This window comes from Lotus japonicus, chromosome 1 (assembly GCF_012489685.1).
Source record: "Lotus japonicus ecotype B-129 chromosome 1, LjGifu_v1.2".
In the NCBI taxonomy this organism is placed as follows: domain Eukaryota; kingdom Viridiplantae; phylum Streptophyta; class Magnoliopsida; order Fabales; family Fabaceae; genus Lotus; species Lotus japonicus.
The window spans coordinates 131572346-131598500 of record NC_080041.1 but is presented as its reverse complement, the minus strand read 5'-3'; the positions used below and the strand labels follow the sequence as shown (position 1 = coordinate 131598500).

Here is a 26155-nt window from a genome sequence, read left to right as displayed (position 1 = left end):
TAGGTACGACTCTCTTTGGAAAAATTTATCATGTTATTACATGATCAGTCAAACTGTTATGAATTCGATTTTGGATAAACAAAACTATTGAAAAAGTCCTACTAATCATTATAAGCTGATTGTAGTTACAAGGTTTGCTGTTATCTAAAATCTATGAACAAGTCTTCAAACAAGATCATCAAATATCCTTTTTGAAAACTTGATTTACAGGTATACACATCAAAATGCAGCTAACTACTCGAGCGGTGGAAACGAACACTGATATTTACGTGTAACTCAAAACATAGATTTCTTCCTTCTCCTCTCTCTTGAGTTTCCTGCTTAGTTTTTAGGTGAATTCTCCTCTAAGTGCAGAAGCAGCTCTATGAATGGCTCTGGAAACCCTCCAGACCTCATGTTGAATAGCTGCCACCCTTTCTCCTTCACTTATGCTTGTGGACCGGGTGAAAGAATCACTAATCCCGGGGAAGAAATTTAACCTTTCATGGTCACTGGAAGGCCCAAACACCTGCGTGCAACAACAGAAACTGTCAGATTTTCTTCCTGTAAGAAGTCTAATGGTTTAGTGTGTGTTTGGATTCTAGTTTAACGTGATGTAAATGGATTTTTTTTTCAACCCATTGTATAGTTTCGTTCACTTTTTTGTCTTAAAGTACATGTGGCTAGTGACTACAATCATAGCAAATTACACTCCTTTTTTGTTACATAATGATGAAAAATGTTTAGTGCTGAACTTCAGCTTAAAACATGTTGGTTCCAACAGAAATGTAGTGTACTAAGAATCTCATACATAATATATAGTTGAAGGTAATTTGAAACAGTTAAGAGTTTTAATCAGCATTTCCAAGACAGAGAAGTGAACACACTTACAAGATGCTTGAACCATTGCCTTCCTTGAAGTCCATCTGCATCCAGGAAGCCTTTTTCAACAAGCATTAGTCTATCATTCAAGGCTCGCTTTCTCATATCTACAGAACAATCTGCAGTTTCTTGTAATCTCAGTTTCTGCAATTCAAAACAAAGACAAGTATGTGAGATTAATGAACAATAAGTAGGAGTGATTGTAGAATTAGAGGATATATCAATACATGACCTCCCTTGCAGTTAGTTTGCTTTACCTTACCTTTAATTCATCATCAGCTTCTTTGGCAGCAAAGGCAAATTCTTGAATTGACATCGCTAATGGATGCAGAGAAGTTTTCTGATCTAACAAGTTACTCAATCTGTTATTGTACAACTGCCCAAAGCAAGGGAAAATTATAAAATCAATATATGAATGCTCTGTGATTGATGGGAGCAATTGCACATGAAACATCAATATCGCGAAAACTTTCTTCAATTCACTTCTCAGTTGTCATTCTCTGTCTCTGCCCAATATTAGTATTCTATTCTACCTTATTAAATAAAAACCAAGATCTTTAAGGTAAAAATCAACATCTTCAACACAAAGAAAACTGTTAAGATTTAATTATCAAAGCGAACACGTTTGGTGTTCATCAACTAATCAGGCAACTTTCACTGTTTATACAATTAATTAACTAGTAGCAATTAACTTGTATTTATAATTTACCCTCAAATAAAATTCCCTAATTTGTTTGCCAACTAAACTTTCTATCCTATAAGACAGTAGCTAGCAAGAAGTTATTAAAATAAGAGGTGAATATATTGCACACCTGTAACTCATTTGCATATGAAACATAATTGAAAGGAAGAATAGAATCATCAGCAAGGTGAAGAGCCAGAAGCCCCCAAACTCCAGTAACTGATAATACAACAAAGAACACAAAAGATAAATTTTGTGATTGCCACATGGATTAACGGTTTATAGAAAGAAAACCAATCTAAAAGCACATAAGGTGTTACGCGAGAAATCTAACCAGCAACATGGCGCTGGAAGAATGGATCTCCATGCTCCGCCATCCAGTTATAGGAGTCAAAAGCAGTGTGATAGACAGGGAAATCTGGAAAGTGGAAAGAGATTAGTTCATCAAAAGATATTTCATATCACATTTGATTTTCCCAATCATTCTGCTTGCACCATGGCATGACTTTGCAGACATCATAAAGTATTATTTAGTTCATATGGATGGGTAATGTACCTCTTCCATAATAAATATCAATAGATGGGATTCCTGCATGTTGCACAAACGAAGCAAAATCAGAATCAACTCCACTGAGCCTCTGAATCTGCAATACAACAAACCAAAAGCTGCTAAGCATCGAGGATATGACAACAGAATTGAAACTTACTTTTAAAAAAACATAGCAAAAACATATTAGCATAACATGGCTATAAACTTTAAGTGTCTTCATCATATCCTATGGGAAAAAAATGACATGTCATCTAGGGAAACAAAAGAATGCCAGTATCATATAAACCTAGTTTCAGCTGAAAACTTAGGACTGCAAACATTCATAAAACTTGTGAAGGATTTACGAACTGGCGCCATCAAACTATGTTGAGCCATGCCAGCTTAAAACCCAAGACAATTATTTTACATAATATTAATTATCACTGGTTCAACTAGTGACCCACTGGTTCGACCAGTGGCCCATTGACTTAGTACCATAACATAATACCAAAACTGAGTTGATAATTAGCCAGAGTTTTATAAGACTGGGTCATAGTTTTCTGGAACATCCTTACAACAGTGACAAAATAAAACAAATATGGGGAAAATGCAAGTGAGTCAGAAAATGCATCAATGCAAAAAAAAACTTTGCCAAAAGCAACAAAAGCACTACATTATTGCCTCCATCAGCTGCAGCCCAACTCTCATATACTGATACGTCTTCAGAATCAGGATCCTTGACCTGAAATAAAAGTAAATGCTGAATGTTTAGAATTAATGACTTACCGCGAGCAAGCATGATATATATGTCAAGAGCTATCAATGCGTACAATTGCTCGTCCATTTATAAATGGCAACTACTTCATATACCTTTTTCGTGACCTCTAGAATAAGACTGTCAAGCTGAGGAGTTGAGCCAACAAAGAAACCAGGGCCTTGAACAGCACAGTCCACATTAAGGTATGCCACAGTTTTGGAACCCAGATTGATAAGGTTTTGTTCAACCCACTCAGTGGATCCTATCTGCATGAACAGATAAACTTGATTTAGAGACAAAGTTACAGGAAATGACACCATAATGGAAAGAAAGCAAACTTATTTAATTCAATAATGAGCATATCTGCCAATTGAAGAAGCCAAATGACAATGCACTGAAGAAAATTGAAGATATATAGGCATAAAGCTGGTAGAAAACAGGGATCAGTATAAAAAAAAGACTCTGCAAGAGCAAGACAATGACATTCAATTTAGGCAAAAAAAAAGTCAAAAGATAGTAGAGTTTCACATCAATTGTCCAAAATTACTTGTCATTGACTTATCAACACCAGTGATGCTGTATCACTATTAAAGCAGTCACAGCAGAAATTAACAGTAATAAAAAATGTTAAAACCAAAGAACCTGGCCATTTTCCACATGGTTTCTGGAATCACAATGCATATAAGTAATTACAAATAAAATTCCACCTACCATTCCAAATTCCTCTGCATCCCAACTACAGAGAATGATTGTCCTCCTTGGCTTCCACCCCAAACCCAAAAGAATAGAATATCGACGAGCAATGTCAAGTAGGGCAGCTGTCCCACTGCTCGGATCAACAGCACCATAAGTCCATGCATCTCTATGGTTCCCAAGCAGAACATATCGATCTGGTTCTTCTGATCCTTTTATGACAGCAAAAACATTTTGAATGGTGGCCATCTTCTTTTCACCCTGAAAAACAGAAAACAGATTGGAAACATAACCAAACAAAGGAAGTACAGGCACTTTAAAAGAGTAGCCATGTAGTCATGTTGTGAAACGAGCTTACTCAGTTATTCTAGTAAGACACTTCTAGTTGTACTTTACAACCTTTTTCCTTTACTTTTTAAAACTTTTATATTAATACAATTTTAGTATTGCAAAAACTAGTTTTCCTTTACTTTTATATTGCCATTCCTAAGAACGTACAAGAAGATTTCTCCCGTCCAGGATGACGAAAGAAATGATTGATAAGATGGCGGATTCAAAATCCAACCATACATGGGTGCTAGTTCAACCTCCCTCTAGGAAACTTGTTGGTTGCCAGCGGATATTTAATGTTAAGGTGGGCTCTAATAGATAGGTTGATTGTCTGAAAGCTCATCTTGTACCTAAAGGAGACACACATGTATAATGTTTGAATTATAACAATACATTCTCCCTGATTGCGAAGATGGCCTCAATTTGTCTCTTTTTAGCTATGGTTGGTATGAAGCATTGGCCATAATTACAGTGGGATATTAAAAATGTTCTTTTACACGGTGACTTGGAGAAAGAGATCTATAAGAAGAAGAGTGTTGTTATTATGTCCCTTTCGATCCATCAATTTGCCTTCCGTTACCCCCTATTGTTTTTCTTTAGAAGTAAAACTTAGTATTCATTTGTTTTACACTCTCTTCATTAGAGAGGTGAAAACAGATAAAAGGAGCAAACAATCCTTCCTATAAAGGTGCATGTTTGGAAGTCATTCTACAATTTATTCTAAAGTCAACGTGGAGAAGCTTCATTGAGAAGTCTCTGTTAGAGTTTGAACTTTGAATACAGATTTTGACCAACTTCAATACTGCAACAGAGAATATCAGAAGTAAAAGACACTTCCAAAGTCAAGATTCAAATGACAAAAATGACTAAAAGCAGAAGACAAACTGAGTTGAAAAACACAAAGGTTTTGACTTCAAACAGGGATAAAATGTCACCATCCACATTAACACTAACCTGGTAAGTGAAGTTCAGCACTGTGGGACCAGGACCAACATGGCTAACCTTCGACCTCAGGGCACCCCTCCACTCCAGGGGCACCGGAGCACCTCCAAGCGAGGACAAAATGGAGTCAGCAACTTCAGCAGAGAGGGGCATGGATGGAATTTTGGGAAACCTCTTCAAAACCTCACTATCTTCCAAACCCAAGCTCTCACCACCTTCAACCCCAGCCCAACCAGGACTAAGTGGGTCCCCTATACCCCTCATCACATTCCCCCTCTCAAACCCATTCCGCCACGTTTCGCCGTCGCCGTAAATCAGCACCGCCGCCGCCCCATTCTTCTCCGCCGTCTCAACCACCGCGCCTCTCCCAAACTCGCCACCTTTCCTCGCTATCACTATGCACCCGCTAACGTTCACCCCCAGCTCACGGTAGTCTTTCTCCCTGCCATAGTTCACGAACACCACCCTCGCCTGAACCGAGCCGGACGGGGAGTACGCGTGGTAAGGTTGAACCACGCCCGGTCCTCCGGCCGGTTCGGTTAGGGGGAGGTCGACGGAGGAGCCGTCGCTGAAATGCGCGGTGAGGGAGGAGCTCAGAGGGTAGGAGAGGAGAGCTCTGTAGGTTGCGGTGTGGGTTTGGAGGCCGAGGGAAGTGAAGTGGCTGAGAACGTAGCGAGTGGTGTCGGCGGCGGGTTCTGTTCCGGCGAGGTGAGGGTGCAGGGTGAGGGCGCGGAGGTAGGAGGCGATGGTGGAGTTGGAGGAAGTGGAGAGGAAGAGGGTTTGGAGGTTAGAGGAGTTGAGGGGAGTGGGAAAAGGTGCATTTGAGCGAGGGAAATACACTGCGTAGAAACCCAGAATGCAGAGGACCAGTATCACCACCCAAGTGCTCAGAGGTGAGGGCTTTGTGGAGAAAACGTTGATGGGTCTTGCCATTATGTTCTTCATCTTTTGCAGAAGAAGAAGCAGATGCAGGGGGAAACAGAGAAAGAAGATGAAACAGAACAGACTCTGTTTGACTATGAAAGAAATAAAATAAGTGTGGTGTTTTTTTTTTTTTTTTTGGTCAATAATAAGTGTGGTGTTTGAGTATGGCTTATGGCATGGGTTATGTCAAAGAGGCAAGGTATGGATTAGAGACATTATTGTAATCTGAAACATTATTAGTTCAATACAATGATTGTAATATAGTAATCCTAATATTTGATCTAATCAATAAGATGGAACAACGGCTACTTCTTAGTCGCACACATAGGCACACTTTGATGAATTGCGTTAACAAACCTCTTATGTTTTCTATTGTTTGCGATCGTGTGTTTCTATATTTCCTCTATAGTGTTGTTGTTATAACATGTAGTTTGCTTTTTGACATGGGAAATGATGGTATAATTTTTTTTTCTTTCATGGATCTTGTTGTCCATTTGGAAAACGAGTGCATGTTTCTATTAACAAATGTCTTTTTTTTTAAAATTCGAACATGTTTATCACTGTACTAACATCACTTTTTTTTTAAAAAAATGACATTGTTGGATGATTGTATTTGTTTAGTAGTACAATAATGTTATAAATAATTTTTGTTATGAAGGAGTCATTGGTTTACATGATTCATGCCTCATTCTTTTTTAATGCAATAAATTATTATGTAACGCATGGGATATGACTTAGGAAGCCAAAGAGGTGAATGATAGTAACGGGGGAATGAATATTCAATTTAGTTACTAAGTAATGTAGAGCGTTAGATAAGATTTGTTTTTTAACATCAGTAAAAAACTTTAACTGATATTTGACAATACAAAAGGATAATGTGCACATCCATGCACGGTGGAGGTTTGAGTCACATTCTTAATTTGTCGCCAGAAGAGTCCAAGAACAGCAGAACAAGCAACCTCTGTCGCACTCACATGAAAAATATTGATATTCAGGGACATATCTTTTATAGATACTGAGAATAACCCAGTTTGTGGCTATAGATCAACAAAAAAATAAAAGTTTCCCTGTGGAGGTAGACGTGAACACTTTTGCCTTTTCTTTTCCCTTGGTTTGGTTCTGTTAATTTAAATTCATCTCTGTCTGGCATGAAAAAGGATGAGAATCAATGTCCCCATTCTCTTTCTCTTTCCCTGCGTGATCCATGCCAAAAGTAGTGTGGATGAGTGGGGTGAGCATTAGCTCTTGAGCATCCATTATGTCTCTCCCATGAAAACTTTGTCATGACATGCGATCATTTTATAATATGCTGTTTTTTCTGCTGAGGAACTTATTAGAGACCCAATGTGTTCCCTAGGATTCTTCTCTAGTACTAACAAGTCAGTAGATAGTTGTTCTGCTTAAATATTTAGTTAATGATTTATTTCTTAGGTAATATGTATGAAGAATGATTTGTTATGAGATATTTACTCACTTAATGTGATTTTTGAATATTGAGAGGATTAGTCTCATTGTTGTCAGCATAGAATTAATACCGGAAGAAAAATATTCTTCTCTAGGTCCAAACTTGATTTACCACGCGTCATCTTGTTTTGTATTCTCTTATCCACTAATGTAGTGGTGGCAGAATTATAGTATTTTGGTACCATTGATTGGAACTTTCTCTAGAGTCTATGATGTGATGAAGAGGTACCATGAAAAGATAATGAGACAGTTGAAGAAAAGGATTCAATGGCCTTGTGATTAGAGGCACACCTATGAAGATAAGATTCAGTTAGGATTATTGGAAATGACATGTCTGTGTGTCCATGTTTGTAAGTGTGTCCAAGCACAGTTGATGTTCACACAAGACAAAGGAAGGTGGTGGCCAAAAACCTGGAGCATTTTGTTTTTTTGCAATTTACTGCATCAGTTGAAAGTACTTGGTCAGTGTGAAGTAAGTTTCAGAGCTAGACATCCTTCTAAAATTGATTCTGAAGTTAAAATTAATTTTGAGAAAAAAAACTTATGTAAAATTCTTGGGCCAGAATTGATATTGAGGAATGAGAAGTTAATCCAATCATGTTATAAGTTACAGAAGCAAAAACCATCATATTGCACATTTCAATTCACAAGTTTGTCATGTCCTTGGACCTCAGTTGAGTATTGTTCAGACCAAAATTGTAACCGATATACGGAGTTAAGTTAAAAAAAAAATTGAACTGTCAGACAAGAGCAAAATCTATTGTGAGAAAAAGTTTATGTTAATAGCTACTTGGCTGCTATATTTGAATCTAAAGAAAGAGATGTTGATACAAACAAGCTAACTAAAATTTGCACGTGAAAGTTGACTCATTTCACAAAACATCTGAGGTATCACCATTGAGGAGAAGCTGATGCTTATCTTTTCCCTTTTGTATTTATCTTTTTTTCTTTTTTTGAAAGATGAAGGTAAAACATTCTAATTTAAGGTTAGGAGGAACTGAAGAAGCTCAACTCACTTAATGTGTGTTTGGATTCACAACGTGCATGCATTAACTGTAATGAATTATGTTACATGAAATTCACTAGTTGAGTTGTATAAAAGATTCAAACAAAGTATAATACATGTCTAGATACATCAAACTCCAACGACTGTGCTGTAAGTTCCATATACAGCAAAAAGTAATCCACAGATTAATACAAAAAAATCCAAGGCTTTTTGCCATATGCGTAGAGAAGAGCCAAATATTTTTAGGTGAAATATGGCAGGCAAAACAAATGAGAGCATTGCACATAAGGTACTCCCGACAAATGAGGCAAATACACCAAATTCTGGCACAAATGAAGCTATGAAAGCCAGCAGAACCACCACAATGGCACGACTGACGTATATGGAAATATTTCCTAAACTTGTTGAATCATTATTGTTTCTGCAGACATGTTTGAGTTTTCCTTCCACAATCTCATTAACTGGGTGTAACATGATAGGGAATGTGAAAACAAGCCCCAGACATAATCCTACCTGTCATCAGATAAAAATTAGGTGTTAGACTCTCCTGTGGAGCAATAAGAGAAGCAAAAAGAATTTGAAGATAAACAATGAATTATCACATGCATGTTTGGTTTCGTGTTGGCAAAAGTAAGTAATTTTAGATAGAATTGACTATGAAAAAATTGATTGGGGTAAAAGTGAGTTGAAAGTGATGTAATTTATGTTTGGATGTTTGTTTACTATAAAAGTGAATTTTACAGGAAAATAATAGAAAAGCCTTGTGAGGAGATAAAATCACTTTCATGTTAACTCCAAAGTTTGGTCTTTTTGCTTTGGCCTCAACTTGATTTTGTCAGCCGAAAGTGCTTACAAGAATTCCACCCAAACATGTTGTGATGATGAAAAACCAACCATTTTAGAGAAATTTTGAAGTCCTTTTGTGGATGAGCAACATGAAACCAAACATATACAAACAGACTATCACAGACATGTCTAAGGACAAGTTACTGAGAGAACATGCACATGATATGTGCACACAGCATCATATGCACAACCAGATATGCTAGAGTGAACGGATAATTCAGTTATGATGCTCTAATGTAAAACAGATTACCTGATATGACATCAATTGACATATACAACACAGAAAGTGAAAATCATGAGATTAAAGTTACTAAATGCCATCACCTTCAATCACTAGGTGCTTCTAGTAGTATCTTTATAACTTTAAATAACATGGATGCAATAAACAACATGAGAAGAGGGATTCAATCAGATTCCACCAAGGATTTCCCTTGAAGCAATGCCAACTAGCCATATTGGAATGGTGGGTGTATGTAATATTATATATATATCCAAAGACAAGTCTATGTCACTGAAAGTTCTTTGTATATGAAGAACGGTGAAAGCAGTATGTGATTTGCTTCCAAACATTCCTTATCCATTTACTAAAACGTAATCAAATAACAATAACTACAAAAATGTGAAAGCATATTTCTGGAAGAAGGTATCAGGTGTTTTCCATTATAAAATCTACTAGTTAAGAAAAAATAAAACAGAAAAAAAGGGCAGTGTAATGATTATTTAACTGCAAGAACACTAATAACCATGTTAAGTAAAAATATGAGTAGAACATAAAAGCTAAAAGTATGTAGTTCTTTGCTACCTGTACAGTAAGAGATGACCAATTTCTAGGGAGATTAAGGGTCACAATGTCTTTGGTTTCTTCACCAAAAGCCATGTAACCACATAACCCAAAAAGAATGTACACAAGTGTTATCCCACTAAAAGTTTGAGCCAGCAATTTTGGAAATTTAGATCTATCCTGCATAGAATTCTCCAGGGCAAGAGTCATTCCGAACCCCTCAAAACAAAAAACAGCCATGCCTGCTGCAAATGGCAACCCCCTAATGTTGGACGTGATTGCTGTCCTTTGTCCAAGTGGAAACCCATCTCCTAACGCCTGCTGTACGTCTTCCTTCACCACAATTCCCATAGCCAGGACATTGCACACGTCTGCGAAAATGCTAAAAGGTGCTAAAGCAGATAGACTCCCTATCCATGACAATCCAATTTCAACCGGTACTAACATAAATATGTATGAGGTGACCGAGAATTCCTTGCTTTGGAATATAGAATCAAGGTTTTGTCCAATAAATACCAAATATGCAATAGACCCTGCGCACTGTGCTACTAAAATTATAAATTCTGTCAGAATCCGGCCCAAGGTTCCAAAGCTCCTATAACCCAGGTCTCCATATGTTCCTCCTTCCCCTAATGCCTTTTCTGATGCCAACTTATCTCTGCAACAAACCTGCATCCATTAAATAAACATCAAACCCTGTAATACATAACAAGCGCAGAATAAAGGCAGAAACTCTCAAATAACACATGTATGATGTAACATTGTAACTTCAACTAATAGAGTGTTTGGATACAATACAAAGCGCGCTAACCTCAGAAGCTACACTTTGTATATTCTATGTAGAAGTGACTATGTGACTCACAACCCAGAATTAAAACACACTATAAGTTTCTTTTCCTTTTGATAATGGAATCATCTAACTTGGACAAGGAAAATAAATAGGGTACCCCACACCTCATAAGCAATTTGAAAAGATAACTATAAAATTTGTGAAAGTAAGCAATTATTAGTAGCACAGTGCATCAGAATGATTATCTCTGATTCTCTGCCCCAAAACAAAGTTAATAATTCAAAAGGAAAGGAAAAGATGCTAATGCTATATGAGCCAATCAACAATATGTGATACTGATAAATAAATATAATTCAGCCAATAGAGAAACAAATTCCCAGAGCAATACACAATGTTTTACTACCATAAAGCATTAAATCCCCCAATCAACTAGGAGAATCAAATCCTAAGCAAAAGGAAGGAAAAAAAGGAAAATCAATTTTGAGAATCAAAAGTGAAGACCACGCACAAGCAGGAGCATGCAATAGTAGGTGGAAACGCCGACGATAGCAACTCCAAGCGATCCAGCAACCCACCCAGCTACCCGGAAAGCAAAGGGCAAACCCAGAACCCCTGTTCCGACAACGGTGACAATGATGTTGCCCAAGGTTTGGAGCTTTGAAGTTTTTCTGGAAGATTCCAGCAAAGGGGTCTTTGAGTCATGCTCCATGATCAGATCTGAATTGGGATTTCTGAGATGATTGGGATTGGTTGGCGTGAAATTGAAGACTGCACTCTGTTTTGCTCTGTTTCATCTCAGATGCACATTGCGTATCAGAAGCCAAAACAGGGTAGCTAGCTGGTAGGTGAATGAATGCACATGGATGAGGATGAAGAATCCAGTGGAAGAGATAAGAGTGATTCTGTGGTTTGCATGGAAATAATGATTAAAAAAGCATTATTGTGTGGAAACAACAAACATGGGTGGTGGAATGAACACAGGAATGTTGTTGAGCTTCATGATTACTAGGATTTTTTTATCTTTCAATGTTAATTATTGATTTGTTTACTTTATTTTTATATTTATTTAATTAATGAAAAGGAAAAATAATTGAAATAATTTGTTGAAGAAATAAAATATGTTTAGAAAATGAATAATGAATTGGGTGAATGGTCACTTTGGTCCCTAAAGTTACAAGCGTCGGGCAATTTAGTCTCTATTCTAAGGAAATGTCGTCCGTAGTCCCTGAAGCTGACAAACGTCGATCACATTGGTCCCTGCCTCTGCTCCCGTTAGTGAACGTTAACGGAGACGATGATTTGGCACGTTAAGTGTGCATCTCTCCTAGCCACGTGGATTGGAACATTGGGGGGAAACATTGAAACTTCAATTTAGTCCCTTTTATCCTTATAAGAGAAGAAGAACCCTAGAACAGACCAAAAATCCCAAAATTCCAAAATCCGACCACCACTTTGCTTCTTCCAATCCTCAAATTTCTTGTCTCATTCAACTCGCAACTGACATACAATTCATCTGGGTTATTGTATTTGTGTTTGATCTTTCTTTAATCGGTATTACTTTGCATCTTTGATGAAAAAGTGGTTTTTTTTCCTTCTGCTATGATTTTGGCTTTTTTTTGGGTTTATGCAGGGATAAGAAGGTTGCTCTTTTCACCCATATGCAATTTTGTTTTTGGATTTGGTTGGTGAGTCATGCTAAGCTTGTTTTAGTAATTTGTGGTTCTAGGTAGGTGTAGGATTTATTGATTGAGTTTTCTGGAGTAGGAAGTTTTGATCTTGATTTTGGAGGTGAAGGATTGGTTTTGGTGATTGTTCTTTTTTGAAGTCTGGTTCTTCTTCTCCATGGCTTTTGAGGAGTCTGAGCATGTGATCTCGGAGCTGGAAAGGGATGAGAATTTGATTGCTGCAACAAGGCATATTGTGAAGGCATTAGGTTCAAATAAGCACCTTACTAGTGATGCCAAGAAAGTTCTGGCGCGCAGATCTTGGCTCACAGTTGTCCTCCATGACCATGCCGAGCGAGAAGGAGGAGAGGAAGCAAGGGCGAAAGAACGATGATATCGACGAGGATGACAAGGAGGAGGAGGAGGAGGAGGGAGAAAAGGAAGAGGGCATTAGTGTTGTTGATCAAAGGCTTGGTGAAATTGGAGAAAATAATGAGATGGGAGGAAGATCATGATTTGGGATTTGGGGCTTGAAGAAGCATCTGAATATCTGGATTTGGGATTTGAGGTTTTGTTTTCTGGGTTTGATGATGATATGATGTTGAAGATGATAAGATGATGATTTTAAATTTTTTTTTTGATGATCTGTTCATGAATGAGATGATGAAGAAAAATGAAAGTTTTTATCATGTTCAATTATTTTTTCTGGGTAAGATGATGAGGAGGAAGAAGATGATGGAGATATTGAAACTCTTCTGATTTGGGGTCAGGGACTAAATTGAAGTTTTTAAAGTTTTTCCTAATATTTAAATCCATGTGGCAAGTCCATTAAGGCACTTAACGTGCCAAATCATCGTCTCCGTTAACGTTCACTAACGGGAGCAGAGGCATGGACTAACATGATCGACGTTTGCCAACTTCAGGGACTACGGGCTACATTTCCTTAGAATAGGGACTAAATTGCCCGACGCCTGTAACTTTAGGGACCAAAGTGACCATTCACCCATAATGAATTCGATTGAAATGAGCACATTTCAGTTTTTTCTTGATATGTATTTTTTTGAAAGTTTTATGGTATAACTTTAAATATCGGTCAAAAAAGGGAGGAATATAGTATAGTTTTAATATGAAAAGATCATACAAGAAAGAATAAAAATGCTGTTTTGGCCAATGTAGCACAATTGATAGATAATTTGATTATTGAAGCAAATAGTCTAAAGTTCGATCCTTAGACAATATGTATGTAGAAAAATTTATCGAGAGTGACCCACTCACTTTGCGTGATCAATGGGCTCGAAGGATTACTGCTTTGAACAAGAAAATAATATAAAATCATTATTGCCAAGTGAAAAAATGTCTCAGTGAATGATAGAATTTCAGATATTAACAAAGTGATTATGCCTTGTGATAATTGAAGCCTAATGAGTAGTTAGGAGAAATAACATTTTTCAATGGTTCAAATGAGAAGTCATTATTGCCAAGTCACCACCATCAATAGCTTGCGTATCAGCAATCTCTACCCACTGGCTTGTCACTCTTATGAACCTAATTGCTTGTGTGCAAACAAACCACCAATCAGTGTTCTAATAATCAAATGAACTCAGGACAAACTCCACAAATATCCCATTAGTGACGTCTTGTGACCCTCCACACATATATAAGCTAAATTTTCATCAAACAGCTCCATGCTAACAACAAGGATTATTAGCAGTCTCAGAAAATTGCAAATTACACATTTTTTTACCCAAAGATTTCATTCTCTAAGGATCTGTTTGTAATAGAAGCCCCAAAGGAAGTTTACCCAATGAAAGAATTCCCCACATCCTAAAAAAGTGTCTTGTGACAGTAACAATAACAATATTTCTCAGACTGAACTAGTTTAAAATATATACAAGGCCAGAAATCTCTTAAGAAAACTATTTAGGCCTAGTGCTAGAACCATCACAATAGTACCCAGAAACTAAGTCTTGAATTTGGACAGTGCCCTAGAGGCTTGGAACGTTTGTGTATCTAACAAGTTCAAGATCTTATGGACTTCTATAGGGCCTCGAAGCAATATGGCTGGCAAACACAGTCGATGGCGTGGATCAGTTTCCTGCGAGGTCCGACAGCACTGGCGCCCATATCCTTGAGTTTTTGCATGGTGAGGTTAGCTAGGTGATACTTGCTGACTCTCTTCCCTTGAAAAATTCTCACAAACTGCTCCAGTCCAAGTGATGTCAGCCACCTGCTCAACCCACCAGCTCTTTCTAGCTTTCTTGTCAGATTCGATGCCCGCAGACCATGACTTAGAGTAACCAAATTGGAAGACATTCTTGGTGCAAGTAATGTTCTGGGCTGCCTAATAGCTTTTGATGCATTAGATACTCCAAGTAATTCATGTGACTTCAAAGTACTCACTTGATGTGGATTTTCTGGTTCTATTCTTTGATCCACCCATGGGGAATTGGCTAAAGGTGATTTGGGTAAGGGAGGAGAAGCTCTTCCCACAGCGCGAGTCTCCTCTTCGGCAGCTGGTAGAATGGTCTTCTCGTGTTCACTACCTGAAGGATTTAGTGTAGAAGTCTCCATGGGAAGCTCCACGCGGTTACTACTTAACGTTCCAGGAGGCATAGGATGCACATGACTCGGTTCTTGGTCTCCCTCGCCACGAGGTGCAGCAGACACCAGAATGGTGACTCTCTGCTTTTTCACTATAACCCAATCACCATCCTCATGCTGATTTTCAAGGCCTGGAGTATCATTAAGGCGATGTGCAGTACCACTCTTTTTACCAGGAACTTTTCCAGTGTCCCTTTTCTTTGGTTTCACCATTAGCTTAGAACCTACTTGTCAGGAAATATAGCATTAAATTAAACCACTAACAACATTCAAGCTCTCATTTCATAAAAAAGTCATGAAAAGAATTATTTAAAAAATTATTGAAAAATATAATAAAAACTCCATCCCAGAGCAAAATAACTTGTAATCCAGTGATATCATTTCAGTTTCACAAATAACATGTATACAAAAAACTTGCTTGAGATCAAAGGTGAGTATAGCCAATTGAAAAATTTGTAGCACTGAAATTAAAATCGATTCAACAGCAATTAGATATGAATTGTCCTCTAACACGCGAAATAGGGAAAACGACGAATTTGGAATCTACACGCACGCTACAGATACATACAATACAATACAGATCGAGAAGAATGAGAAAAAGATAAACAAATCAAAACGATAGAGGAGGGTAAAGTGAAAAACCTCGGTCCTGGACGAATAATTGAATCTTGTGTTGGAATCAAGAAGAAGAAGATTGAGCAAACCCTATTTCAATTTCTTCTCTCTTCAGCTTAGCAGCGACTCCCAATTCCTCGCATCAAATCGAAGGAAAATCGTAACATCATAAAATATTCTTTTTATTTTAATTTACATTTAAAATGAAAATAACTCTTTATCCTATTAGTTGTTAATATAAACCTGTTTTACACTGGTATTGCATTAAAAATTAAATTCCTTTGATTAATGTGCAGTAGTAGCAGTGGAGTGAAAATTGATCACATATTAGGACGCGCAAGTAGTGTGACCTACTGACCTTTATTCTAATTTTGGGGCCAAGTCTGACATATAGCCTGTTATAAGCAAACTTTTAAGGTTTGGTTTTGACCTTTCAATCGACGACATAATCTAGCCTACTACTTGTTTAAAAGTCTAATAAGCAGAGAATGCATTCTGAAAGGTTAAAACGAACCTTAAGATCATTCAAATTAGTATTTTAAAACTAGAATCGACCATTGACTCGATATACTTTTTTATTAAATAAATTTGTACACAAATAAGTAAACAATATCACTCTAGGAGTGGGTAACTATATTCGTGTAATGGTAGTAAAAATTTATTCCCACTCTAAACTCTAATCAAACTTACCCATATTGAGAGAAAAAATGAAGAGAGGAATATGGTAAGTTCTATCAAGAGCAAACCCTAGCAAAGCTATATAGAAGAAAATCAATAAAAGAACGTAATTAAAATTTCATTCAACAATCTGGTACGTTCCTCTTAGAAACAATTTGTTACTTGGTTCTGTTGAACCTAATTTGTTACGTGGTTCTGATTTTGGAGATGATGGGAGAGTGACTTTGAAGCAGCACGCCCCATTTGAGAAAAATCAAGGTCGTTCAGAAGTGAGCAAGTTAGCTGTTTATGAAGGATCTGATGATATCCCTGTCCAGATTTCTAGTTTGGGAACATCTAGCAGTAATTTTGATGACTCTATTAACAAGTTGCATGCTAAGAGAGCATTAATAACAACACATCCTCCCAAACTTCGGTTAAGAAGTCGAAGGTGTCACCATATGAGGATGTGCCTATTTCCTGGATAGTGAAAAGGCTAGTTGTATCCAATGTTAGCAAAATCTATAGGATTTTACGATTTTGCAGCACTGTTCCGATTCAAAATGCATGCAAAATCTTTTTTTGGTGGAATCCCGTAGAATCTTAGGGCCCGTTTGGTGCGACGTATAGTATAAGGCCTGATAGTATAAGACCTGATAGTATTAGGCCTGATAGTATAAGCCCTGATAACTTTCTTATACTATCCAGCGTTTGGACATACTCTGTATAATTTACCATATCGTTTAAATTAATGCAATTTTATATTTAATGAAGTATTGAATAATGATATATAATAAAAATCAAATATGGAGGTGATTATAACGGTGGTGGCGGTGGTGATGGAAGTAGTGGTAGGTTGGTGGTGGTTGTGGCAATGGTGGTAGGTTGGTGTTGGTGGCGGTGGTGGTGACAGTGGAGATAGGTTGGTGGTGGTGGTGGAAGCGATGGTGGTGGCGATGATAGGGTGGTGGTGGTGGTGGTAAGGCGGTGGCGGCTACAGTGGAGGGTGGAGGCAATGGTGGTGGCGATAGGGTGGTGGTTGTGGTGTCGTTGGTGGCAATATAGTGGTGACGACGATTATGGTGGTGGTGGCGATAGGGTGGTGGTTGTGGTGTCGAGTGGTGGCGGTAGGGCGGCGGCGGTGGTGGTGGCGGTGGCGGCAACACCGGTGGTGGTGGTGATCGGGTGGTGGCAGCGATGGTGGTTGTGGTGTTGGCGACGATAGGGTGTGGTGGTGGTGGTAAGGCGGTGGCAGCTTAGTAGGGTGGCGGCGACGGTGGAGGGTGGAGGCAATGGTGGTGGTGGTGGTGGTGGTGGCGATAGGGTGGTGGTTGTGGTGTCGGTGGTGGCAATAGAGTGGTGGCGGCGATTATGGTGGTGGTGGGGTTGTGGTGGCGGTGATTATGGTGGTGGTGGCGGTAGGGCGGCGGTGGTGGTGGTGGTGGCAACACCAGTGGTGACGGTAGGGCGGTGGTGGCGGCGGCGGCGGTAATCGGGTGGTGGCGGTGGTGGTGCCAATGGTGGTGTAAGTTGGCAGCAATAGAGGGTGGTGGTGATGGTGACTTATATGTCACAACCTTATCATGCCTTATCCATCACTCACATGATGGATTAAATAATACGTCATTTTGACGTATAAGGGGACTTTGATGGATAAGCTTATACAATACAATGTCATCACCAAACAATGGATAAACTCATAATGTATTGTATAAGCTTATACTATCATGCTTAATACGGCGTGCCAAACGAGCCCTTAGATTTTAATCGTAAAATCGTAAAATCCTATTGAATCTTACGATTCTAGTATTTTTTTAAGTTTTGAAGCTGATTCCTAAAATTGGGGAAACTAGAGAGTTTTTTTACTTTGTGGAAAAAACAACCCACCACCCAACATTTAGGGGATTTCGAAATTGAAGCTCTAATTGATTGTAGTTGCCAAATTTGAATGGTTAATTGATAAGAATTACTAACTGATCGTATATTTCGAAAAATCAACCCATGTGACCCAACCTTCATACCTCTATTTGCCTATTTAATCCACTCATAGTAGAGTGAATTGAATCACGCATTCATGCTCTGTTTTCTGTAGTCTCTATCTAGGTCTCTTCCTCTTATGTTTTCTCTTCATTCTTCAACATCTTTGTTTTCCTTCATTCTTCAACGTCTCTGTTTCATCTTTTAATTTCATGTTCTAGTACTCTTATGATTTTGGATTGAGATTATGACTTATATGGATGTTAATCTGATGAATTTTTATTCCTATTTTTGTTAAATGATGTGACTTACAAGATATCAATGCTATTTTTTTGTTTTTCTATTTATGGTAGAATCTTACGATTCAATTTACGATTATACGATTTTGAACCCTCTCTCCGATTCTACGTAGAATCTAGCTTTTCACAACATTGGTTGTATCAGTTGATAAACCGTTTTCCATGATGAAAAAGTTCATAGAGGAAGAACTTGCTTTGGTAGAAAAAAACATTTGAGGAATGCGAAGTAAGCGAGAAAGGATGGAAAAGGAACTTGAGGTTCAACACCAAAAAATTGCTCAATGTCCTAAGGAACTTATTAAGATAAAGAGGAAGAGCTTGATGCAGTAAAGAAGTTAATTGATGGACAAGCAAAAGAATTAGAGTCAGAAATGAAGAAGTCAGATAAGGTAATCGCATCAAGGACTATTCAAATGAAGGAATTTGAGTCAATGAATAAACAAATTGAAGGCTGCATTGCTCAATTTCCTAGTATATATATATATATATATCTCTCTCTACTCTTGTCTTTTCCTAAGTGTCACCTTGAAGTTCAACTAGTTAGTCCAATTCTCCCTTCCTCCATTAGTTGTGATTGAGCAGAATCAAAAGGGTCAATTAGAGACAATGATGAATCAAATTAAAAGCCGAGTCAGACTACCTTGTCTAATTTCTTCCTTCCCGACTCAAGGTCATTTGCTTGGCTTACAAAATTTAATTCAGTCTCCTTCACTTAGCGTATACCATATTTGTTTTTAATTAGAATATCTAGGCCAAACCATCGAGGAAAAAAGAATATCTAGGTCAATAATAATGATTGGCACATGTCTGGTTCAAAAAAAAAAAAAAGAATGGCACATGTCATTTTCTCACAACATTAAAATTAATAAAGTTAAATAGTTGGTAATATAATTAGTTCATGTGGTTGTATGAGAATGGCACATGTCTGGTTCTAAAAAAAAAGAATGGCACATGTCATTTTTCTCTTTAAACTTATTTGCATCCTATCGCACTTGACACGAGGTTAAGTGGTGAGGCTCGACGCACAACACGAGGTCGGATGGAGGTTATAAACGCACTGGGCACGAGGCTAAGTACCGAGGCTCGATAAGGTCGGATCGATGTTATAAACGCACTTAGCACGGGGCAAAGCGGTAAGGCTCCACACGCGACACGAGTTCAGGTGGAGGTTATAAACGCACCTGGCACGGGCCAAGCGGTAAGGCTCGACGCGCGACACAGGTTCGGGTGGAGGTTATAAACGCACCAGACACGAGGCCAAGTGAAAAATTTGGTCCATATCACTTTTTATGGTCTACTCAAATTGGAGCGAACCTCGAGATTGTAATTTTTTTTATTTTACTTTTATTACCATTAACTAATTATCCCAAAATTTTAAGTTGTTAGCTCTGTAGATTGTGAAGTTTTGGTAATAACAAACTCACATATAATGTGCTGAAGGCAATAATGATCGAACTCTATATTACTTTGTCATAGATGCATTAATAGTATACACATAAGTGATTTCGTATTATATTTCTAACATATATACACATTCTATACATGTTAATTATATAATTAATGAGGGTAAAATTATATTTTTCTGGAAAAGTAACACTTATAAATCTTCTCTTTCTCTCTTTTTATCTCTCTAAAAAAACAAAGTGTATAATTTCAGGCCATGAAAACTCTTTCAATGGGTGCAGTTACTATTGGTATTATCAAAGCTAATCTTAAAAGCAAATACACAATTTTATATAGGATTCTTTTTTTAATAATAGGAGTTGGGAAATTATAAAAATGGGAGAACTTATTAGTTATTACACATCACATGAAATTGTAAATAAGTACACGCAGTAAGCATTTTTTTGTAAGAAAATGTAGTGAAGTTCTTTATTTAATGAGATAAACTGTAAATTGTGAGTTGATTGTGAATTTGTGGTGTTTATTGTTTATTATTATCCAGTTGATATGAACTTGTGATGATTGACATGGATGTTGAAAGATTATTACTAATCTAATCTCGAATCGTACAAGACTCAATTGTAGTATAGTAAAGAGTTTTGACGTATCCGCAGGGAATTGTTAATACAAATGTCGCTCTCTAATAAAATTACTCAAACAATTAGTTATCAAAGATAAGATGATTGTTTTGTGAAATTTTGTAAAATTAAAGGAAAGCGGTGATAAAACAAGTTGAGAAAACGGTTTGAGTCGGAATCCACCAATTAACTTCGCTGTATTCTATGATTTCACATATAAACCATGATTTATGTTTGATTTCATCACACCATATTTAACTTCTTCATAGTTTCCTCATGAAAAAGATTATCAAATCACTTTCTAACCATCAATCCCTTGAATAAATTAGAAAGTAAGAAGCATTAAACTTATGTGTTCTTTGACTCTTGAACTAAATCTATTTTTAGAACTTAGATTTAAGAGATGAGTTTACCTATTTCAGATTCAAAAACAAAGTTTCCACTAACCAATCAAATCAAAGATCAAGCTCTAGTTGATCAATCTAAAACTATCATTAAGAGCAAGATAACTCATTGAAATCATCACATAAAACATGAATTCATATATGAGACTCAAGATGAATACATAGAAATCAAAAGATTACATCCAATCCCAACACAAAAGAGTTTACCTATCAACTTCCATGGAAGCTTTTAAGCTTACAAGAGTTGAAATAAATGATCTGTGTCGTTGTCAGCGTGTTCCCAACTCAACGGAAGGTAACAAAGCTCCCAATCTCTCTATCCCTCTTTCTTTCCTCAAGTTTTCTCTTATCTTTCAAGTGCTCCCCTGTTTTTGTATCTGATTTCGTGTTTTATAATGTTGCAGAACTGGACAGGGTGCTTAGCACCCCATTTTGGGTGCTTAGCGCCTTGTTTCTTTATGCTGAAGGATTTTCCACTGCCTTATAGCGCTTAGTACCCCATTCCGCGCTTAACGCCATGTTTCTTTAAAATGGAAGAATTCTTCAACCAACTTAGTGCTTAGCGCTCTGGGATACATGCTAAGCATGATTTTGGCAGCAAGCTTAATTTCTTTAAACTCTTACTTAGGAATAGCAAAATGCCATTTGACCTATGTTTTGTCTTTTTCTTGATTGTTTTTGGTGTGTTGAGGCCTATAGGATAGGACCACTGTAAACAATAAAACTATGTCTTCAAAATATTTAATGGAATTGCATTCAAGGTGTTTGGGCTCAAGACATCTACTTAAACTCTAGAACAACTATGTGGTTATTGACCTACGTGCTTGGTGATATTCAACTCAAAATTTTAAGGTGAGAGAACGATGTCTCAGTTTAAGGTAGGAAAAAACTATCGAACTCATAAAATATTGGCTTAATACATCAGAAGGCCCCTGTAATTGTAAAGGGAATCAAATCCAGGGCCTGAAAAATTTTCGCATGAAATTGAGTCCCTAAGAAATTTTTTTTAATTCAATTAAGGCCAAAGTGTGCCAGCCCTCAATTTCGTCCCAGTCATCAATACCACGTGACTTTTATTATTATTTTCTAATTAAAAAAATTATTTTTCATTCCAACTCAATAATTTAATCAGAAAAAAATTTAAAAACTTAATAAAAAATATTTATCATCATCATCCAATCCCTGATACATTTCCTCATCCTCTTTAATTAACCCTATTAACACTTTCAAAAAAAACCCTATTAACAGGGAAAAAAAACTCATCATCATCATCCAATTCCCCACCACAACCCTGCATCCTTACCCTGCATCCTCACCCGCAACCCAACCTCAACCTCAACCCCACCCCACCTGCAACCTCACCTCACCTCCCCACCCGCAACCTCAACCCGACCCCTAACCCCAACCTCAACCTCAACCTCAACCCCACCGCCACCATACCCACCCAAATCCTTTTCTGATTTTCGTTTCACAAATTTGGGGTTTTTGAGGGTGAGGTTGCAGGCTAGCTTCACCGAAAACGAAGAATCTGAGAAGAAAGAAGGAGGAGTAGAAGCTTCAGTGCCATCGGTTTCTCCTCGTGGGTTCCTGAGAGAGAGAAGCACAGGGATGCGGAGAAGGAGCTTCACATTTAGCCAGATCAGAACCAACAACACGTTCTTGGAAGTGGGTCCTCAGATTTGGTTGCAGATGGGGGTGGGTAGGGATGGCAGAGAAGCCCGAACCCATGGGCACCCGACCCGACCCGATTTCTTGGGTGAAAACCCGAGTTAAATGGGTTCGGGTTCGGGTTCGGGTTTTACCCGATCACTTTCGGGTTCGGGTTTGGGTTTGGCCAAACCCGCACCCGAACCCTACCCGAACCCGGATCTGTATAAGTGAAACCTAAGTATTCTGCTTGTGCAATACAATATATGCAGCATCTTGCATATTAATTTAACAGTAACATGGCAATTACAATGTTACATTACATAATATAGCTCTCTTCACAGTCTTTTTCAGGTCGGGTTTCCGAGTTCAACTGTTTGTTTGAGGTTGTGTGCGGGTGTGGGTACGGGTCGGGTGAACCCGAAACCCAATGGGTTCGGGTGTGGGTTTAAGTTCACCACCCATTTCGGGTTCGGGTGCGGGTGCGGGTGTGGGTTTTTGATTTCGGGTTTGGGTTTGGGTTTGGCAAAACCCGCACCCTACCCGACCCATTGCCATCCCTAGGGGTGGGGGTGGGGTTGGGGTTCACTGATCTGGTTGCAGGTGGGGGTGGGGCTCACAGATCTTGTTGTAGGTGGAGGAGGGTTTGGGTGAGGAGGTTTGGTGTGAGGTCGTGAGGGTGATGCCGTGGAGTTGGATGGAGGATTCCATGGCGTCGAAGGGGTTGTGGTGTTGGAGGAGGATCTTCGAGACCAACTCGGCGTCGGTTTCGTCAGTGGAGGTGAAATGGCGGAGAGCGAGGAACATGGTGGAGGGATTATGTGTTTCTGGGTTTTTGTTGCTGGGAAGTGGGTACTCAGATCTGGAAACGTGGTGAAATGGTGGTGAGCGAGGCACAAAATTTGCAGAGATTATTGGTTAAAGATCCAAGAATTGAGGTTCTCTTTCTCTACTCAACTCAGATCTTTAACGTGGTGGAGGGATTATTCTGATCTGGGTTTATGATATCTAGTGTTGTTGGGTTTCTTCAAGTTGGTGCTGGAAATTGATTATGTGTTTCTGAGTTTTTATATTATTAGATTAGTTTATTTAGATTATTAGATTGTTTAGTTAAGGGATTATTAGATTAGGTTTTTATTAAGTTTTTTTTTCTGATTATTTTGTTGACTTGTAATTAAAAATTATTTTTTTATCATTTTTTCATTAAAAAAAAATTATAAAAGCCAGGTGTAATTGATGACTAGGACAAAATTGAGATTTGGCCTTAATTGAATTAAAAAAAATTTCTTAGGGACCCAATTTGATGCGAAAATTTTACAGGCCTGGAACTGATTCCCTTTACAATTTCAAGGGCCTTCTGATGTATTAAGCCTAAAATATTTATAAAAACTTACATTTATATCACTTCAATTTATCTAGTGAGAGTTCAGACATGTAAATCTCTGAAAGTAATACTCATGCTCCAATTTTTTTTATTACAACCTGGCTCTTTTTTATTTTGCATTTTTATTCTAACGTCAGCATTTGATCAGAGTCAAAGAGATGAAGTCATTCTCACTTTTCCATTCCAAGGCTTCTTCTGTTTCTTACATCCAAGATCAGACCCGATGCTCTCTGTTCATCTCCCTTGCTCGGTTGCTCCTAGCCATTGACTTGCACTTTTTCATGTTTCTTTTTTTTTTTGACAGCAAACATAAACATTCCATTAATCTATAAGAGACATAATGTCTTTAAGTACAAAAGATTGAATACAGGGAGGAGTAAATCCAATCCATACTCTGTCATCATTATCCAACGAGAATCTAGATAGATGATGAGCCACCATGTTTGCATTCCTACTGATATGAACAATAGAAAAAGCAAGAAAACTATTAGACAAACTACTTATGTCTTGCAGAACATATCCTTGATAAGTACTATTTGAACTCTTATGAAGCACAACATCAACCACCCTCTTACAGTCTGATTCCACAATCACTGATAAAAAACCATGGCTTAGTGCAAATTCAAGTCCAAACTTAAGAGCACACGCTTCAGCATATTCCGCTCCAAACCCAGCTGTGAGCACCCTTGTTGCAGCAGCTACTACATTGCCATAATGATTTCGAATCACAGCTGCTAAACCCCATGACGAACCCATGCCTGATGCATCCACACTAATCTTAACAAATTGATTCGGAGGAGCTACCCATTGCTGATGCATTCTCACAGCCACACCCGAAACCCCCTGCTGCAATTGATGTTGCGATTGCTGATAAGAAAACAGAGACTCCATAGCATGTGATACCACATCAAGTTCAGAGGTATGTTTATCATCAAAACATAAAGAATTACGGGCCCGCCATATATGGTAACAAGTTACTGCCAGGATTTCGCCTACTTCCAATGGAGCATTCAGCAATATATCACGACACCAATCACTTACACATTGAGATGCTTCATCTGGCCACTTGAAACCCAGAGGCGACACAAACCAAACCCTACGCACCCAAGAGCAATCCCTTAACACATGTTCCATAGACTCCACAACTTGATCACATCTTGGACAGAATATTGGACATCTTACACCACGATTCCATAGTCGTTGGCGCGTAGGCACAATTCGCTTCACTATTTTCCATAAAAAATGTGCAAACCGTGGTGGAACATTCAAACTCCAAATCCTCTGCCAAACATCATCACTATGATTATCTGAGGTAGAGCCATTGTCTTGTGTCTGCCATTCTCTAATGCATTTGTAGGCTGACTGAACAGAGAAAATACCAGATGGTTTGGCGGCCCAAACAAGAATATCATCATGCGCCCGATCACTTAAAGGAATATGAATAATTTGTTGTGCCTCAAATGGAAGAAAATTTCATGCACCATATCTGATCTCCAAGATTTATTAGAATGATCAATAAGTTCAAAAACATGAGATAATGCCCCAACAGAAGGCTTAGGCGTCCACACTTTGAAACCTTGCTGATTGGGCAGCCAATTATCCTCCCATATTCTCACCCCCATACCATCACCAATACGCCAGAAAGAGCCTTTCCTTACCACCCATGTCGCTTGTTGAATACTCCTCCAAGTATAACTAGGTAAGGCACCAGTAGAGGCATCAAGAATAGATGAGCGAGGAAAATACCTAGCCTTTAAGCATCTTGATACCAATGTATCAGTACATGTAGCCAAACGCCATCCTTGTTTTGCAAGTAGCGCATCATTAAAAGCCTTGAAACTTCTGAATCCCATCCCTCCATCTTTCTTTGGTTTGCATAAAGAGTCCCACTTAACCCAATGAATCTTTTTCTCACCTTGTTTGCTACCCCACCAAAATCTACTGATCATGCTCTCTATGTGTTGACATAAACCCACAGGCAATGCAAAACAACTCATAACATAAGTTGGAATTGCTTGGGCAACTGATTTAATCAACACCTCCCGTCCTGCCATGGATAAAGCTTTTTCCTTCCATCCCTTCAGTTTCTTCCATACCCTTTCTTGAATGAAATTAAAAACTTGTGATTTTGATCTGCCAACAAAAGCAGGTAAACCAAGATACTTAGACTGAACCTCAACTGCCTTTACTTGTAATCTTCCTTGGATGGCATGTTTACTTTCTTCTAGAACATTTCGGCTATAAGAGATTTCAGATTTATCTAAGTTCACTAGTTGACCTG

General features: G+C 38.1%; 3 protein-coding genes and 1 long non-coding RNA gene across 5 annotated transcripts; 1 reads left to right on the top strand and 3 right to left on the bottom strand.

The window, feature by feature from the left end:
• Positions 1–87: 87 nt before the first annotated feature.
• Positions 88–6060, bottom strand: LOC130730857 (probable glutamate carboxypeptidase AMP1). Of its 2 annotated transcripts, XM_057582990.1 has the most exons (10): positions 4807–6045; positions 3541–3783; positions 2943–3095; positions 2746–2814; positions 2100–2187; positions 1878–1961; positions 1674–1762; positions 1124–1237; positions 871–1005; positions 88–508 (listed from the first exon to the last, which is right to left on the bottom strand). In XM_057582990.1, exons 1-10 carry the CDS (start codon positions 5737–5739, stop codon positions 329–331), a joined length of 2088 nt encoding a protein of 695 aa, XP_057438973.1. In that variant the 5' UTR covers positions 5740–6045; the 3' UTR covers positions 88–328. The 2 variants fall into 2 exon arrangements, with proteins under 2 accessions (XP_057438973.1, XP_057438974.1); XM_057582991.1 differs by lacking the exon at positions 88–508 and having other exon boundaries at positions 869–1005; positions 1119–1237; positions 4807–6060.
• A 2144-nt stretch (positions 6061–8204) lies between these two features.
• Positions 8205–11516, bottom strand: LOC130730855 (amino acid transporter ANT1). Its single transcript, XM_057582989.1, has 3 exons — positions 11114–11516; positions 9837–10484; positions 8205–8701 (listed from the first exon to the last, which is right to left on the bottom strand). Exons 1-3 carry the CDS (start codon positions 11312–11314, stop codon positions 8318–8320), a joined length of 1233 nt encoding a protein of 410 aa, XP_057438972.1. The 5' UTR covers positions 11315–11516; the 3' UTR covers positions 8205–8317.
• A 186-nt stretch (positions 11517–11702) lies between these two features.
• LOC130730856 (uncharacterized) lies at positions 11703–12910 on the top strand. The gene is made up of 2 exons (XR_009016495.1): positions 11703–12290; positions 12370–12910. It is a non-coding gene; the product is annotated as an uncharacterized LOC130730856 (long non-coding RNA).
• A 1048-nt stretch (positions 12911–13958) lies between these two features.
• On the bottom strand, positions 13959–15775 carry LOC130730854 (uncharacterized). Its single transcript, XM_057582988.1, has 2 exons — positions 15513–15775; positions 13959–15094 (listed from the first exon to the last, which is right to left on the bottom strand). Exon 2 carries the CDS (start codon positions 15081–15083, stop codon positions 14307–14309), a length of 777 nt encoding a protein of 258 aa, XP_057438971.1. The 5' UTR covers positions 15084–15094; positions 15513–15775; the 3' UTR covers positions 13959–14306.
• Between the last annotated feature and the right edge of the window lie 10380 nt (positions 15776–26155).

What these genes read in the sequence shown, in the direction of transcription:
- LOC130730855 (XM_057582989.1), bottom strand. Translation starts at nt 11,314, where the DNA reads ATGGAGCATGACTCAAAGACCCCTTTGCTGGAATCTTCCAGAAAAACT. An exon ending in ACTATTGCATGCTCCTGCTT is followed by an intron (nt 10,485 to 11,113) that starts GTGCGTGGTCTT and finishes TAATGGATGCAG; the next exon opens with GTTTGTTGCAGAGATAAGTT. An exon ending in GGTCATCTCTTACTGTACAG is followed by an intron (nt 8,702 to 9,836) that starts GTAGCAAAGAAC and finishes ATCTGATGACAG; the next exon opens with GTAGGATTATGTCTGGGGCT.
- LOC130730854 (XM_057582988.1), bottom strand. Translation starts at nt 15,083, where the DNA reads ATGGTGAAACCAAAGAAAAGGGACACTGGAAAAGTTCCTGGTAAAAAG.
- LOC130730857 (XM_057582990.1), bottom strand. Translation starts at nt 5,739, where the DNA reads ATGAAGAACATAATGGCAAGACCCATCAACGTTTTCTCCACAAAGCCC. An exon ending in CTTCCAGCGCCATGTTGCTG is followed by an intron (nt 1,763 to 1,877) that starts GTTAGATTTCTC and finishes TTGTATTATCAG; the next exon opens with TTACTGGAGTTTGGGGGCTT. An exon ending in GGCAATGGTTCAAGCATCTT is followed by an intron (nt 509 to 870) that starts GTAAGTGTGTTC and finishes TGTTGCACGCAG; the next exon opens with GTGTTTGGGCCTTCCAGTGA.